The sequence below is a fragment of the Lepisma saccharinum genome, chromosome 20 (assembly GCF_977018435.1).
Source record: "Lepisma saccharinum chromosome 20, izLepSacc3.1, whole genome shotgun sequence".
NCBI classification, from domain to species: domain Eukaryota; kingdom Metazoa; phylum Arthropoda; class Insecta; order Zygentoma; family Lepismatidae; genus Lepisma; species Lepisma saccharinum.
In genome coordinates, this window is record NC_139248.1 from 64,381,740 (window position 1) to 64,400,484 (window position 18,745).

Here is an 18,745-nt window from a genome sequence, read left to right on the forward strand (position 1 = left end):
AATCATTCAAAGGGAGCTGCATTCTGTGAACATTCATGGCAGAGTTGCCATCCCCAAACCGTTGGTGACTCCACGTAATGCAGTGACACGAAGAAGGTGGTGCAAAGAGCACAAGAATTGGACACAGCAGCAATGGGAACATGTGATATGGTCAGATGAATCGTCTTTCACATTATTTCAGACCACAGGACGTGTTTATGTGTGGAGAACTCCTGCTGAAGCATTTGATATTGACTGCTTAGTGCCTACCGTGAAACATGGTGGGGGTCTGTGATGGTTTGGGGGGCTATATCTTGGAATGGTGTTGGCCCACTTGTCCTGCGTGGGAGAATCAACGCAGAGAAGTACTGCACCATCCTGGGTGACCACCTCCATCCCATGGTTCAGACTTTGTTTCCCGATGCATGCCCCATCTTCCAAGATGATAACGCCCCTATTCACACTGCTAGGTGCTTTGATGCATGGTTTGATGAGCACAGTGATGAGGTAGAACATCTCATCTGGTGTCCACAGTCCCCCGATCTTAACATCATTGAGCCTTTGTGGGGTATTTTGGAGGCCAAAGTGCGTAATCGGTTTCCACCTCCAATGACACTTTCGGAACTTGAGACTGTTTTGTGCGAGGAGTGGCTACGTATTCCAGTTCACACTGTACAGGACCTTTATTTGTCTATCTCACGTAGGATACAAGCTGTCATTCAGGCAAGGGGGGCCCAACCCCCTACTAATACAAGTTTTCTGCAATTGCATTGGTGTTCATATTATTTTGTCCATTACCTGTATATTTTAAAGCAAAAATCTTGGTTAATTGATGTGTGTAGAGTGGAAAACTTATACACTATTGTTAATGAAAATTTGAATATCTTTAAATTATTAAAATTTTCAAGAATCGGTATCGGTGGGAATCTCTGAGAGTACCAGTATCGGTTCAAATCGGCTCAGCCCTACAAAATTCTCTTCAAATGAATGGCAAATGACTTCTCAGATGTATTTTGATTAAGGCTCAGGTGGACCCTTGGCAGTTGCCAGGAAGCCTGTTTTCACCTTTCCTTTTCAAAAACAGCTATGATATTCCAAAATCTTAAAAATGACATGTGCTTAAATTCCTTCTAGGACATTCACATGAAGCTTTGCATGGTTGCTATAAACAGAGTTTTTAAAAAATTCCTACTGTTCTTTTAGGTTATTTCAGTTAATCCGGACAACTTATCCCCCCCTTAGTCCGGATTAATGAGGTTTTACTGTACTTTCAGATTCCCACCAATACCAATACAGATGGTTGAAAAATTTAACAATTAAAAGTTGTTCAAAGAGTTATTCCACTCCAATTATAAGTATGACTTTACCCGAGTTCTGCTTTACAATATTGAAAAATTTCATTAGAATATAAAAATACATGTTATGTAATCACTAGAGGCACATATTTTTGGTAAATAAAAAATCAAAATTTCGGTACAAAAACTGAATCAATTTCGGGTTCAAAAGCGGTAAATAAAATAAAATTTTGGTGTTATAGCGGTGAAAAATTGGATGAAAAGTGGTATATAAAATAAATTTTGGTTTTAAAATTGTGAATATAATACTAAATTTGATTTAAAAACTACACTTATTACACAGAATTAACATTTCACTTCTAATAGCACATTTATGTAGTTATCAGAGTATTAAGTGTATTTCTGTGTAAAGGAGTTCATTTTTGCTTCTCCAATATTAACAGCAAAATTAATCAATTTTCCATGAATTGCATAACTCTCAGGATAATTCAGACCTCAGAAGGTGTTGCGTCGGTGAATAAACCCTAAATTTCGTGTTTAAGTTAATTTCGTTGTTTGCAGTTCATTTCGCATTATTTCGTGACAAAACATGGTCACAAAATGCATCTCACACCTTTTAAAAGCAAGAAAAATTAACACTACAATGTGTTTTTTGACATTTTTTTTTTGTCAAAAACGAAATATGCATGCTCCTAGTAATTACAAAGGACAGGGTTTTTTTCACATAATATTGGTATATAATCAAATTTTGTATAACTTCAAAGGATAATCACACTTTTATGCAAAAGACCCAGGCAATGATCAAAATGTCGGGAAAATATCAGCTGGTATCGGTAAATAAAATGCAACAGATACTTTGCGGCATCAAAATCTTCTCAGCCCTAATTTTAATATGACAATTTTTACAAAAAGGAAAGCTGCTCCATATGTTATATGAACCACATGCAGACATTCCTTTATCAGGGTGACTACCAAAATAACAAATCCAAAATTCTTGACCTTTTTTTTTTTCATTTTTATTAACCTATATTTATTCGACCCTAACTTGGATAAAAAAGTTGGAAATTAGCAATTAAGAAAATAAATTTATTTAATAAAAAACTCCTACCAAAAGCCCAGTTAAGATGAAAACTGAAGCTGTATTTAACAAGAGAATTATACTTGCTTTATCTATTCAAGCATCCTGGACTGCACTTGGCAGACTAGCGAGACTTTGGCGTCAGGACTCGCAGCCAGTATCTTATGTAGGGCTCGTGTTGTCGTCCCTATATAAAGGGTGTTTCATAAAGTGTGCAGGTTTTAAATTGCTAGTCATTTTTTTTTGTTTGAAGGTTAGCAACACTGTTCTTATCATTTTCTTTATCTCTTAACATTCTCATTATTAATTGAGCAATTGTTGTTTCTCTTCAGATGTTCAGTTGAGTTGCCATGGATCGGTTCACTATCGAGCAACGCGTCGTTATTTTGAAAACACATTACAGAAAAAGGGGAGTGGGCTGCTCTGGATGAACTGGATACCGTGAATATGTGATTTCCCGTACCTTTCTATTGTTGTCGGGGTGCCAGGAATAAACATCCGTTAAGCAAACAATGCATAGCTACCGCATAGTCGACAGTTTATGAACTGTCTCTGCATAGGACACCCAGTTTCTGTAATGTGTTTTCAAAATAACTACGCATTGCTCGATAGTGAATCACTCCATGGCAACTCGACTGAATATCTGAAGAGAAACAACAATTGCTCAATTAATAATCGGAATGTTAAGAGATAACGAAAATTATAAGAACAGTGTTGCCAACTTTAAAACAAAAAAATGACAATCTATTTCAAAACTGTGCACTTTATGAAACACCCTATATATTTAAGATTGTCCCTTCATCCATCTTATCCCCATTCACCTTCATCTTTGTGTTTAGCCAAAGGGGCAGAAAAGCGAAGTAAAATAAACTGAATCAGTCAGTCATTCTGATAGCAATAATTCTTGACCACAAGTAAAATTTCTTGACTTTTAATTGGCTTTCTTCACTTATGACTGGTAGACACCCTGTTTATGAATCTAGCTTTACTAGCTACTGGATGAGTATTAAGGAAATTAAACTTACCAGCCTGACTGGCGGTAGATTTGACTGAACCAGATAAAGAACCTGTGTTAACTTGCAGATCTTCCTGGGGTACTACACGGACTGCCTCAGGTACCTCATGCAATGTTGTCGTGCATGCGGTGTTAACCCCGGATACCAAAGATGCCTGGGAGGGCATCTGAGGCAGTGAGGCTCCGTGAGGTGCCATCATAATGGAGTGTGGATAGTCTAGTAGCAGCTGGACAACCACTGTGTGGCCGCCCTTCGAGGCTTCTATTAACATGGTGGAATTATCCTGTGGAAAAAGTTACAAGATTTATGAAGCTCCTATACACCAATGGTTTACTGTTTCAAGACTCAACCTAAATAATCTCTGTAGACTCGTTATGAAGTCATATATAGATAACAGCAATGGCTTATAAAATACAATTTTTCCTTAAAATGGTAGGTGCACGAGTCAAAAACCTGACAAAAATAGTTTTAAACTACTAAAAATGCAATATTTTCTTCTTAGAGGGGCTGCACAAACCACCTGTAAAGGAAAACTGAAAAGGATCATAAAATTTGATAAAGACAAGGTACAAACCTGAAAAGAATTAAATTTTGATTCTTCTCTGGGGAAAGACTAGATGTGCATGACAAAAATATTTCAAAAGTAATGTATTTTAATGCAATAAAAGCACATTTCTTACGTTATCATTCTTACATTCATCTAACAAAATATTATCGAATGTGTGTTAAGACATTTAGTGTCAATTTGTTCTTAAAAACTCAACCTTTCAGACATAAACTCTATTTGAAGAATAGTACAACCTAGCTGTTCACGAATTGATCACAGCACTCACTTGGGTGGCTTTAAACCTTTCAATACACAATAAGCATGATTTTTTTTCCCAGAAAGTGCTCAACCTATCTTGCAACAGATAACACAACGGTAGGTTGAACGTGACTGTCACAGCACAGGGCATTAGGTTTTTGTATAATTCAATTGTAGAAAATGTATTTATTCTGACTCCAGGTTTTGTCTGAAGTCCATTGTATGGACAAAACTGTCATTAGACTCAACAGTTTAAAGTATGATCTGAACTGCTTTGCACCCTGACCTGGCATCAAACCTGAGAACCTTGATTACAAGGACAAAACGCTAGTCACTGTGTTATCTTTGTGACAAATAAAGAAAGAAGGAAAGAACTACACTCACCTTTAGTTTGTGGAATGGATCAGCTGCGTGAGTTAACAGGAGCTCAACAACTTTCATGTGGCCACCTGCGCAGGCGAGGGATAAAGGAGTGTGGTCATTGTTGGTTGTCTGTTTATTCACATCTGCCCGTTTTGTAATGAGGAACTGTACAGTGCACAAGTGGCCTGCCCTGCAGGCTTTCATCAGCGGCGTGCGGCCACCCTCAGACTCATGTTCCTACGCAGAAGAAAAAATATTACACACATGTATATTACAAGCAATGAGAGAAAAGTGTAAGTAAGTTTCTTGTATGGCACGGTAAGCTAGGATTAGTTACAACTGTAAGCAACTCGAGCAACAGTACAATAAATTATTGCTGTTCTTATACATTTGTACACTTTTGTTTCCTTGTATAGGAACTCAAGTCATGAATTCAATATCTTGCAAAGTGAATAGTAAAGGTTTATCTATGCAATTTAAGTTCTATAAAAAGTTCCACTAATTGGTATAATCAAGGATAGCATACTGTTGGACAAAAAAAAAAAAAAAAACTGGACACCTTAATATTTGACATCTGAATTGCAATTACTTACGAATTACGCTCAGTTAGGTATTGAACAATTGATGCCTGGGGAGGTAACACCCGCTACTAGACAGCTTATATACCCCACCAGTACCAGTTAACAATATTCTGCATCATTTATTTAGCAATCGAATCAGAATTTGTGTGTTATCACAAAAAAAGCAAGTGTCCAGTTTATTTTGTCCAGCAGTGTAGAATTAAAACTGGAATCACAAACAGAAATTACATATTATTTTGTGAAAATGAAAGCAGTATGCTGAAAGTATCAGTGCATTATTTTCATATTTGCATGAACAGAATTAAGAACTAAGTACAGCTTGAATGGAAAATATATATATATATATACATTGTACAAATCATTACGTATTTTGCAATTAGCTGCCATATTTCACTCCAACAACTTGGCATTAACAACATGGGTAAAAATTTCTCAAAAGGTAGCGTGGATCAACATACATGGAATGGAATATTCAACAAAAATACTATTATTCAATTCCCACAAGCACAATTTCATCAGAGAAAAACACAGAACAAACTCACCAACTCAGCTCCATATTGAAGGAGGAGATCGGCAACATCCGTATGGCCATTTTCACAAGCATAAGTTAATGCTGTGTCGCCTGTCTGCGTTTGGGCACGGACATCTGCACCTGCCTCCAAGAGATACCTGAAATAAAATATAAATTATTGCTTCAATACATACAGAAGTAATGGAAAAAAAGAACTACCAATATGTTATTTGCTTCAATTACAAAAACCAATCAACTCTACTTTTGTTAGTTACAAGTTTCAAATTACTTCTACATATTTAAAGAAGATTAAAATACATAGAAAATTTCTCAAGCTTTGCAAAGGACTTACTGAACATTACCTACAAAATGTATACAACAAAGAATTCTACTATTGTAGTGTATGGAAAGTTAAAATAGGAGCTCCTGCATACCCAAATGGTTGGTGCTTTCACCTTTGGTGTGAGAGGTCTCGGGTCCAATCCCCCAAAATTTTAGATGCCATGAGGACAATTGGGAAGCTACTTGAAAAGAAGAAGTAGCGGGCTCCAGTCCTACCAGCCACAAAACGGCAGTAACAGGTCTTTAGCCCTGACCACACACCACCCAATGAAAAACTGCTCTGGCAGGCCCTGCCCTTAAAAGGGCTGTTGGTACATGGAGTTTACTAAAGTTTAGAGCAAGTGGGAACTGAAGAATTTCGAAATATAATTACAAAGAAATTCAAGACAATAGGAAAATGAATATCCTGACATACAAGAAGTCCATAATGCAGTTGTTTTCAAGATGTGAATTCCCTACTTCAATATTTTAGCTCATCAGAGTTTGGCATAACCATTGATGCAAGTGTGTATGTGATAACTGAACAAGTCCAGCAGCAACAAATGGTCGTGGACTATAAGAATAATGAAAATCATCTTTTTCCCACTTAGAGAGTGTTTATTACGAGCTGTGACAACCATAACAAACATGAAAAAGGAAGTGATAATACCGAGCGAATACAAGCGAAATACTGATTTGAAACTCACGCCGTCACACACCTACTTCACCTTTAGCAGTTCGATTTGTCCACTTCAGTTAGTCCACGGTCAAACTACACTTGGAAAAATAGTTCCTTTTCTGCCTTGAAACTTGCTGTATTACTGAATTTTTGGTAAAAACAGATGAAAAATAAGAATGCTTTTTTTCTGAGCATTCCAAAGTGATTCTGACATACTACCCCTACAAAAGAAGGTTAATGTTAATAACTGCAAAAAAATACCACAGGATTGGCGTTTCAACTGAATTGTCTGTGGAACAAAAAATTAATTCATGATTGGGAAAAGAGAGACGCGGTAGTATATAAATACGGAGAAATTAGTACTCACTTTTATCCGCGAAGCTGTTTTTTCTTCTTTTTCGATTAATTTCAGTGGCCACTGCCACCATCCTCGTTGGAACTTGCTGCGCTGTTGCTTGGCGTGCGTCTTTTGTTCGTAGTTCTCTGGTTGCCGTTAGGTGCGCTGTGCGTCTTGGTACGTCGTCTGCTATTTCCGGGCGATAACTGCTGCAGTAGTGGAATCCAAGTATGGTGCGCTTGCCCGCTATCGATGTTTAGTTCGTGCGGGAAGTGCATTATGGCGTGCGTTTCCTTGATTTTGGTGTCTATGAGCGTGTGGGCAGTGTGTTTGACTCGAACCTTTTGAATTTTATGGCTATTGTATTTGATATGTCTAGCAAGACCGGTAGTGGGTTGGGCTTTTTTCGCATCTGCTAGGTGCTGTTGGATTCTTTCATTGACAGATCTGATGGACCTGCCGATGTAATGAGCCTTGCACTCACACTCAGCATCATATACACCTGGGTTGTCAAGGGGGGAGAGGAAGTACCGTTTGTGCTTGTTCAGTTTGTCAGTTATTTTGGAGTTGGGTTTGTGCGCTACTTTGATGCCAAATGGGAGAAGGGCTTTGGCTATGCGGTTGGAAGTGGTGGGATGGTAGGGGAAGGCAAACCATTTATATTGGTCGCTGGGGGTTGGTTGTGGCTGGGTTGCTTGTGGATGGGTTGATTGTGGTAGGTTAGGGTGTCTGACCTGTATTTCCGCCTTACTGCACCAAGTGGAGAGTTGTGATTCAGTGTAGCCATGCTTCAGGGCTATTTCTGTGATGGTGGCTATCTCCTCTCGTAGATCCTCTTCTTTGCCACAGTAGGAGAAGGCTCTTCGATAAAAGTTTAGCCACACATTGGCTTTTTGCTTAGGGGGATGGCTAGAGAGAGCATGTATGTACTGGTTGCCTGCATCCGGTTTTCTGTAGACGGTGGTTGTGAATTTGTTAAGTGCACGGCTGATGGTGATGTCCAGGAAGTTGATTTTACCAAGTTTTTCATGCTCTACGGTGAAGTTGAGCCTGGGGTGGATGCTATTTAGTTTGTTCACTAGGAGGTTGAGTTCTTCTGCCTTTTTATATACAACTATTGTGTCGTCCGCGTACCTTCCATATCGGATGTGTTGTAGTTCTGGAGTGTGGAGTATCTCTTTTTCAGCCAGGTGCATGACGATGTTGGCTAAAGGAGCTGATAGCGGGTTGCCCATCGCAAGGCCCTCGGATTGGTTGTAGAATTTATCTTCAAACTGAAAGTAATTGTGTTTTAGACAAACTTCCAATAGTCTGGTTATCTCCTGAACCTCTAGGGCCGGGATTCTGTTAGTTGTCAGCCATCTTTCCACCGAACGCAGTGCTAGGTCTATGGGGATTGAACTGTACATGTCTACTATATCAATGCTGGCTACTTTTGCACTGTCAGCTTGCACTATTGAAGTTACCAGATTTTTAGCATCGGCACTGTTGCGGAACACGTATGTAAGTTTGTGGTTGAAAAGAGATATTTTGTTTTTTAGCCAGTTTGTTAGGTGAACTGTGGGGTAATTGAAGCCAGCTATTATAAGTCGCATGGGGATTCCAGGTTTATGAGTTTTAGGAATGCCATAGGCAATGGCAGGTGAAGGGTGGGGATTGAGGAGGAATTTGTGGTCTTGTTCACTAGTGAACTTAGTGAACTTAGTGAACAAGACCACAAATTCCTCCTCAATCCCCACCCTTCACCTGCCATTGCCTATGGCATTCCTAAAACTCATAAACCTGGAATCCCCATGCGACTTATAATAGCTGGCTTCAATTACCCCACAGTTCACCTAACAAACTGGCTAAAAAACAAAATATCTCTTTTCAACCACAAACTTACATACGTGTTCCGCAACAGTGCCGATGCTAAAAATCTGGTAACTTCAATAGTGCAAGCTGACAGTGCAAAAGTAGCCAGCATTGATATAGTAGACATGTACAGTTCAATCCCCATAGACCTAGCACTGCGTTCGGTGGAAAGATGGCTGACAACTAACAGAATCCCGGCCCTAGAGGTTCAGGAGATAACCAGACTATTGGAAGTTTGTCTAAAACACAATTACTTTCAGTTTGAAGATAAATTCTACAACCAATCCGAGGGCCTTGCGATGGGCAACCCGCTATCAGCTCCTTTAGCCAACATCGTCATGCACCTGGCTGAAAAAGAGATACTCCACACTCCAGAACTACAACACATCCGATATGGAAGGTACGCGGACGACACAATAGTTGTATATAAAAAGGCAGAAGAACTCAACCTCCTAGTGAACAAACTAAATAGCATCCACCCCAGGCTCAACTTCACCGTAGAGCATGAAAAACTTGGTAAAATCAACTTCCTGGACATCACCATCAGCCGTGCACTTAACAAATTCACAACCACCGTCTACAGAAAACCGGATGCAGGCAACCAGTACATACATGCTCTCTCTAGCCATCCCCCTAAGCAAAAAGCCAATGTGTGGCTAAACTTTTATCGAAGAGCCTTCTCCTACTGTGGCAAAGAAGAGGATCTACGAGAGGAGATAGCCACCATCACAGAAATAGCCCTGAAGCATGGCTACACTGAATCACAACTCTCCACTTGGTGCAGTAAGGCGGAAATACAGGTCAGACACCCTAACCTACCACAATCAACCCATCCACAAGCAACCCAGCCACAACCAACCCCCAGCGACCAATATAAATGGTTTGCCTTCCCCTACCATCCCACCACTTCCAACCGCATAGCCAAAGCCCTTCTCCCATTTGGCATCAAAGTAGCGCACAAACCCAACTCCAAAATAACTGACAAACTGAACAAGCACAAACGGTACTTCCTCTCCCCCCTTGACAACCCAGGTGTATATGATGCTGAGTGTGAGTGCAAGGCTCATTACATCGGCAGGTCCATCAGATCTGTCAATGAAAGAATCCAACAGCACCTAGCAGATGCGAAAAAAGCCCAACCCACTACCGGTCTTGCTAGACATATCAAATACAATAGCCATAAAATTCAAAAGGTTCGAGTCAAACACACTGCCCACACGCTCATAGACACCAAAATCAAGGAAACGCACGCCATAATGCACTTCCCGCACGAACTAAACATCGATAGCGGGCAAGCGCACCATACTTGGATTCCACTACTGCAGCAGTTATCGCCCGGAAATAGCAGACGACGTACCAAGACGCACAGCGCACCTAACGGCAACCAGAGAACTACGAACAAAAGACGCACGCCAAGCAACAGCGCAGCAAGTTCCAACGAGGATGGTGGCAGTGGCCACTGAAATTAATCGAAAAAGAAGAAAAAACAGCTTCGCGGATAAAAGTGAGTACTAATTTCTCCGTATTTAAAAAATTAATATTAAGGCTGAGCCGACACAGATATCAGTGGTATTGGTATTGAAAAGTATTGGTTGGATTTTCATTTATCGATACTTTTCTGCCATTTTGGTCTTTCACGGAGTCCACAAAAATACTGCGCAACATTTTCTTTAGACTAACTATCCTGAAAGTTATGCAAAATTCGAAAATTTCCACCGATTCTGCACTAATATTATATGAAAAACTGTATTTTTTTGATTACATAACAGGTATAATTATTTCCTGATGCAAATTTTGAATATTTTAAAGGAAAACTCTGGTAAATTGATGCTTACAATTGGAATGCAAACTCGCCCACTAATATTAATCAATAATTTGAAAAACTTCTAATTACAATTTTCAAGCATTGGTACGGTCGGAGCTAATAATATTGGTATCGCTTTAAAGTGGTATCAGCTCAACCCTAATGATTATTATTAATGTTTCTCATTTATTTAGAAATGCTTAAGATGATCAACAACTTTGAAAATGTATCCTTTCTATCTTCTTCATTATATGTACAGGATTGTTTTACAATGACTGCCTGCATCAATGTTGTTGTTTTTATTTTGGTTTGCTTTCCCTGAAAACAAAAAAAAAAAACCAGTTCTGCACGCTTATTCAGGAAAAAATGTTTAATCCTTCTGCCATTTATTTCATGTATTGCAGTGCTGATGTTCATGTACAGGGTGGCCACAAAGTCCCGTTACTCCTATGTGTATAATAATGAATTCATATTTTTCTTTCTGTTTCAGATGATATAAACTAAAGGATGGTTGGTACTTCTAGTTATACTATTGACGAACGTGTTATTTCTACTTGCTGGGAACATTAAATGTATCAAAGATGAAAGAGTATTGAAGAAGTGCATACTGATTTCCTGCAGCATTTTCAATGGAATCCTCCTCCGGAAAAAAAAAAAAAAAAAAAAAAAAACTCTTTCATGCAGATAGTGTACGGGATAAGGGAAGAAGTGGTAGATCTTCAACCAGAGGAGAACAATGCACACTCGTTGACTGTGCTACGAAAAATGTTCCATAGAACTTGTCACCATATTATTCTTTGTGGCCGCGGTGGCTCAGTCGGTAACGCGTCTGACTACCATGCTGAAGGCCCCGGGTTCGATCCCCGGCCGGTTCAAACCCGGGAACTTTTCTAACGTTGGAAGCGGCCCCGGTGCCCACCCAGCGTCGAATAACATGGGTACCTGGGGGAAACCCTGGGGGGTAAAGGTGGTCAGGGGCGTGGTGCTGATCACATCACCCCCACTCACGACCGGATCAAGAAAGTGTGGGGCATTACCCCCACACCCCCTATACGCCTTCATGGCATGGTGCTAAGCACAGGGGAACACTTTACCTTTTTTTTATTATTCTTTGTCATGAGAATTACTGTGACCACAGTGAGCCTTTGAGTAAGTAATTTCAATTCATCTTAAGATGTCAATAAGTACTACTACAAAGTAGACGTTCTTTTATTATTTCAGGAGTAACGGGACTTTGTGGCCACCCTATAGTTTCATTCTAGTAAAGAATGTGCATAACCTAACATTTTTACTTTATTCTATGTACGTTTCTAATTATCATATGGCTACCCAAAGATTCCTATCTCCTAGCATAACCCTACATGTTCCAATATTCTACATTAACAGATCTTTTGTTTCACAAATACAGTGTACACATACAAGGTATTAATTACTATATTAGATGTATGCTTTTAGGACAAGTTCCAGTGCTTACCTGACTAAATCTAAATGGCCTTCCTGTGCTGCCTCCATGAGTGGCGTTGATGCCCCTAACTCGATGTCCGCTCCTGCCTTTATGAGAAAGTCTGCTACTTCCAGAAATCCCCCGCAACACGCCAAGGTCAGAGCCGTTTCCTGGGTTTCTTCCGTCTGAGCATTGATGTTCGCACCTTTGTATAAGACAAGTAAATAGTTATGGATGATTTAGTTTAGGGTTTACACAATGATTGCACATAATACATACTAGAAACACATTACTACAGTCAACTTAATGTTTCAAAATTAGAAGTTTCATGAAATCAATGAAACATCAAATGTCATACTTTCAAAACCATTACTCTATGGTTGGCAAGCCTACCAATTCAATTTCCAAAATTTTGGGGGAAATACAACAAGAAACAATATTATCAACAAGGAAATAAAAATTCACAATAATTTAATATAAACATCATAAAGTATTTTCAGCACTGTCTGAATTCAGGAGGTAGAATAAAATACATTATGTGTAACAGTATAATTACTAACACAAGAATCATTTGATTAAAAGAACCTACAAATAGCAGATCGGAAAACTCATCTGAAAAAAATGTTGCTCATTTCATCCCCACACATTTACAATATTTTTTGCAGTTCTTACTTAATACATTGCATCAAATCTAAAATATTGCAAAATATATATTTTACATTCCCAGATTTTAGATTTTCCTGCATTATACATTCAATCTTGATGGTCCCAACGTAACAAAATGTTATGAAATTTTCCTCAATTGTACATTTTCTCGCATTTCAAGTTATTTCAGTTTGCTTCATTGAAAAACTTAACATCGAGGTTCCACTGTAATAGGCTAACTTTGCAGATAGAAAAATGCCAGTAATTTGCAAGTGACAATTTCCCTACAATAGGAAAAAAAAATTGTAGAATCTTCCTGCGTAAGACACATTATAATGATGCCGATTCAAATCAGTATTGCAGATAGGTGAAGCATTCTAATGGAATGAAGAATGAAAAATGCCTACTAGCAAATAGCATCATACCACAGGGTGTGTAATTTCATACCTGTTCTTACATGTGGATAGTGGAAATTTATTATGGAGCATGTGAATAATGAAACGTATACAGTGCAACCCCGATGTTTTTCAGGGGATTTACAAATTGGGGAAATCTATATGGGACCTTAAATCACCCACACCTTCATATGAACTTGGGTCTCTGACATGGTAGCAGGATGCCCTAAAAGACCGGGCCACCTTGACTTTAATCCTATGTAACTGTATTGTACTTTCCTATATTCCTTTGATCTGCAATGATGAGAAATTGACTTGTGTGAACATGTGAATTTATTTTAGTAGGCAGAAAAACTACCCCTTCATATGGATATCATTTATTGCTGTCAAGTAACAGACAACAGGCTTCCTACTAATATCAATATGAAAGGTAAGCTCCACAATCTTCTGAATGCTTAATTTGGGATTCTAAGCACACCCGTCAAAATCAGATAGTTTTGGAAATTTCACATGCGAAAAGAAAAGAGAACTATGGAATTTACCTTGGCTAAGCAACAAGGCTACCATCTCCTCATGACCTTCCCTTGCTGCTTCCATGAGTGGTGTATAGCCCTCATCATTCACCTCCTCAATTTTGGCACCCCTTTCGATTAGCAACATGGCAAGATCAACATGTCCGCCACACGCTGCTAACGTCAGAGGTGACTCAAAACTGTCGGTTGGCATGTTCACCTGCAATTGACACACACTTAAGTTAATATTTCACAGGTTTTGCATCTAAAATATGCACAACATATTTCTGCTAAATTTACACACACAAAAAAACACACCTTCTCAATATCTCTCTTTAAAAAATTGTATTGGGATGGAAAATTATAATGATTAATGTAACTGATACCACATCTTTTTTTTAAAAAAACTGTGTTGTTTAAATTTGCTGCAAATATTAACAATAGGATGGAAAATTTAAAAGAAATTATTTTAAATACTTATTTCTTAAGAAGCCAAGTGTTATCTAAGTGAAAATAAAACTTTTGTAAATTTCAAAATACAGGCTTCTATCCTGAAGTAAGTGCCACTCCCAATCAGCTGGTTACATATATCAAGTAAACAAGAAAATTGGTTATCAGCAACACTAAAATCTATATTTGTATTTTGCAATTATTTTTCTCATAGGTTTATGGTTGTTACATGCCTTTAAATACGTTTTGTAATGTTAACGTTTCAGGACATTTATTTGTAGTATGATCAAATTAAATTCTAAGAATAAATTTATGTGCAAGCAATACATACATACAACAAAAATTTTACAAGTACTGGTCAAATTTACAAGCTGGTTCACCACTACTTATGATTAGAGGCACATACTTCTGGTAAATAAGAAAGCAAAATTTCGGTACAAAAACAGTCAATTTCAGGTTCAAAAGCGGTAAATAAAATGGAATTTCGCTGTTAATGCGGTGAAAAAGCGCCACATAATATGACATATTTTGGTTATAAAAAATGTGAATATAATCCTATTTTTGATTTAATAACTGCACTATTACACAAAATAAACATACCACTTCTAATAGCACATTAAATCATTACCAGAATATTAAGTTTATTCCTGTATAAAGGAGTCAATTTTTGCTTCTCAAATATTTACAGCAGAATTAATCAATTTTCTGTGAATTGCATGACTCACAAGATACTTCAGACTTCAATAAGTGTTGTGTCGGTATATAAATGGTAATTTCATTTTTAAAAGTCTATTTCGCATTTTGCAGTTCATTTCACATCATTTTGTGACAAAACAGGGTAGGAAAATGCACCTTACACCATTCAGAAACATGAAAAATTAACATTAGTGTGTGTTATTTCACATTTTGTGTTTTCGTCAAAAACGAAATATGCATGCCTCTACTTATCATGGAATAGGGTAAATGATCAGGTTTAAAAATATGAAGACAATGTTATTCCCTACTTACTGAATTATACTTTGCCTGTGAAATTTGTAGTTTTTACAATTATGTAACTATGTAGACATATGCAATGTTAACAAGAAAGTTCTCAAAGTTTACAAAACAATTTGTTAAAGTTTTCAGGGAATTGCACTTTAATTATATTTTTCTTGTGAAATTTGTATTATTATTATGCTCTTAAAATTTACTTTTGCCAGACTAACATTCTACAATAATAATTTATTGATTTGGTTTATTTTACTTTGCATTTCTGCCACCTTTGGCTAATCGCGAAGATGAGGTTGAGTGATGATATGATGAAATTGATTCACAAAGAACACTCACAATCAGGCCTGGATTCGAACATGGGACCCCTGGTGTGCTAACCACTCTGCCGCGGAGGCTGGCTGCAGTAATACCTGAGTAACCAAAAGAACATGTCATGTGTGCCTGTTCTGTGTGTAATGCATGCTGACTCTTTGTTTTGGTCAATGGTAACCAGCAATTCAGCATTCACATACAGCTATAACTATACAGATTATTACCTGAGCTCCCGAGTCCAGAAGCAGCCTCGCAACTTCCACATGGCCATCCATGGAAGCCTCCATTAATGCTGTATGCATTTCATCCGTTTTGTGCTCCTGAAGAAAACACGAAAAGGTAAAATCAGAAACTAAATGGTTTAAAGAGAATGTAAATTGCAATTACAATAAACAAACAAAGAAATTGCCCCTGTAACTACTGCCTATAGTGCACATACATTGCACTATAGCCAGAGACTTTGCTACAACCCAGACCTGTCCATGACTGTACATTCTGTTTTGGTTGACATTTCTGCACTGTTAGGTTACTTTAACACAGTATTTTACATACGATATATAACTCATATAACATACTTCGTTCATGAATTGAAAGTGGAATCATCTTACATTTCACGGATAACCATTACAAAATTAAGCTACCTTTTTGTTCAAATTATAATTCACCTAATAAAATTCAAAGTAAAACCACTTAAGTTTGTTATTGAAGAAAATCATTATTTTTTTTTTATTTATTGTTGAGCCAAGAGACAGTGGCATGTTCAGGATGATTGTTGAAGTTTATACTTACTCCTACACATTGTAAAATATATACACTTTGGGTGTATGTAGTGTTGATTTTGGTAAACAAAAGTACACTTTTCTCACAATTTTAATAATTATCAACTGGGGCATTCTTTCAGGTGAAAATTAGTGTCAAGATATTGCAAAAATTGGGCTGAAGAAAATTTCCATTCAAGAGAAAATGAGTATAAATTAACTCTTCTTTTCGATACTAGGTACTTTAAAAACAGTTACAGTTAATATTTTCAAAAAGCAAGTAACTCATTACTTTTCAAGCATCGATAAACTATAACGACAGTCACTCACACACAGATGTGTAAACGTTAAAAAAAGCATACATGGTATACTTAAAGGAGATACTCCTCATGACACATGGTGATCGTCATTTGAAATAAACTGTTATCTATTTCGCAGACAAGAAAGGGAAACCATAGATGGTATATTAAGGATGCCTCTCCTATGTTTGTACACCATTTCACTAAGGCTGCTAAAAAAAACAAAGAAAATTATGTGATATATAAGGATGCATTAAAAACAGTGGGGTCAATACCTTGAATGGAAGCTATTAGAAGGAATATTTCACACTGAAGTGACAAGACAAATCATTGGTTGATGAACTCCCCAACTAACACACAGTTGCATATCGCTTGCCATACCACAAAATGATTACGGTATTAACATGGATCATCAGGGTTTCAAGTACAAATACATTTCTTCCCCTCTTCCTTATCAATTGGCCATTATACATCCTCTGTAATAGAAGCTACTTGTATTATCTAATTTCTAACAGAACACAGGTAAGGTAAGATAAGGTGCACATAGAGAAAGCACATTTAGGGGATATGGGGATAGGGCTCCATATATTCTCAATCTCTGCCATTTTGGAGGTGATGTGATCAGCACCACACTCTGGTTGCCTTCACCCCCACCAGGTACCCATTGATTAGAGGCTGGGTGAGCCCAAGAGTCACTTTATGCAGGGACAATGCTGCAAAAATCCCGATCTTAGATCACCCGCCCTGGGTTTCCTGCATGACAGAAGCCATACCAACTAGAACACCGCAGCTCCTAACTGAACACAGACTGAAATAAAAAAATGTTTTATGTTGTCTAATACATTACAGTGTGAGGAAAAAGACATTTGTAATTTGTGAGCAATATTTTTTCCCCTGTTCAAATCTATCTTTAAAGAACAACGTGTATGATGTAAGCAAAGTGTAATGACTTCATGTACCTGATCTGCCCCTGCTTCTAACAGGAAACGCACCATGTCCAAGTGTCCTTTATAACAAGCTAACGTTAAAGCAGACTCCTTGAACTCATTGGAATGGGTGTTGATTCCAGCTCCATGCTGAAGAAGGATTTTAGCCACTCCAACATGTCCCGCACTGGCAGCTTCCATTAGAGGGGTGTGGCCATTCTCATTGTGGTCCTCCACATTTGCCCCATTTTCCAGCAACACCCTAACTACGTCCTCGTGGCCTCCTGCACAGGCATACATCAAGGGTGTGTTACCTGCAAACAGGAAGATATGCGTAAAAAGTTCATATAAATACATGTGTGCCAAGTTAATACAGGGTGTATACCAAAATAACAAATCCAAAATTCTTGTCTTTTTCATGAAGAGGTTATGATGTCATTCGCTGTTGATCGGCATAGCAACAACTTTACAACCTACACAAGAGAAAGCTATTTCTTGAACCTGAATTTTAATGCACAGAAACACTTTTTCCCATCGAAAACCAGGGTGCACATTATACATGCATAAATACGGTATTTTCTGAACTAGTGCAGTTTGAAGCTACCATGTATGAACAGGACTGCCACTTAAGACATATTTTCACAAAACTAGCCTCCCCTGATTGTTAGATTTTATCTAATGGTGTCACACTTTTGCTCCAATGGAACCAAGAACACTGAATGTACAAGATATGACCATAGTCATAAATTGAGTTGTTTAAGCCATCAACATAGGTTCAATATTTAAAGGATAATATCATCACAAATGGCATATTTGTAGTATCTTAAACAGTTGTCAATAGATGGTACTGATGTCCTTTTAGCAGCAGTACAAGACTATTAAAATTGTTCAATTTCAGGAACATTCTCGGTTTGTAGCAAACGTTTAAATAACTCGAACCTTCATAACAATGATTTTTGTTCCAATATTGAAAGCATTGTTGATAAAGTACAATAATAACATGCAAACAATAGTTTCTAAAACCTAGTTTCTTCGCAAAGTCCAGTAATGTGCAGCTTCATGCAAGACCTGGCCACTCCGGTACTTTGGCTGTTGAAAAGGACATTGAGTGTGATGTCAGTGTCCGTTGGTGGTAATTAATGTAACAAATTTTGTAAATCCATATACATAATTTAATTAATGTGTGTTATAATGCAATCATATTTTATGGTTGAGTGCTCTGTTATGTTGTGCAAATAAAGTGCACTGGGAAAGAAATTGTTTCCGTCCCATGTACGCAGAATGAAAAGTGCGGGAAAGCGGGGGAAGTGGTTGTGTGCTGGAATAGCGGCAGGATGGAAGCGTCTTTGTGATAATATTGATGGAAAACAAAGGCGGTGTTTTAGTGGTTA

The 18,745-nt window shown here is 37.9% G+C and overlaps 1 protein-coding gene across 5 annotated transcripts in view; it reads right to left on the minus strand.

Moving 5' to 3' along the window:
- The window catches only part of mask (multiple ankyrin repeats single KH domain), a 127,537-nt gene that overhangs the window by 83,605 nt on the left and 25,187 nt on the right, over positions 1-18,745 (minus strand). For all 5 annotated transcript variants that reach the window (XM_083141543.1, XM_083141539.1, XM_083141540.1 and 2 more), the window contains exons 6-12: positions 17,388-17,668; positions 15,596-15,691; positions 13,650-13,839; positions 12,098-12,272; positions 5,660-5,786; positions 4,558-4,773; positions 3,378-3,651 (exon numbers count right to left, since the gene is read on the minus strand). In XM_083141543.1, the coding sequence (XP_082997669.1) occupies positions 3,378-3,651; positions 4,558-4,773; positions 5,660-5,786; positions 12,098-12,272; positions 13,650-13,839; positions 15,596-15,691; positions 17,388-17,668 (1,359 nt within the window). The remainder of the gene's footprint in view (positions 1-3,377; positions 3,652-4,557; positions 4,774-5,659; positions 5,787-12,097; positions 12,273-13,649; positions 13,840-15,595; positions 15,692-17,387; positions 17,669-18,745) is intronic.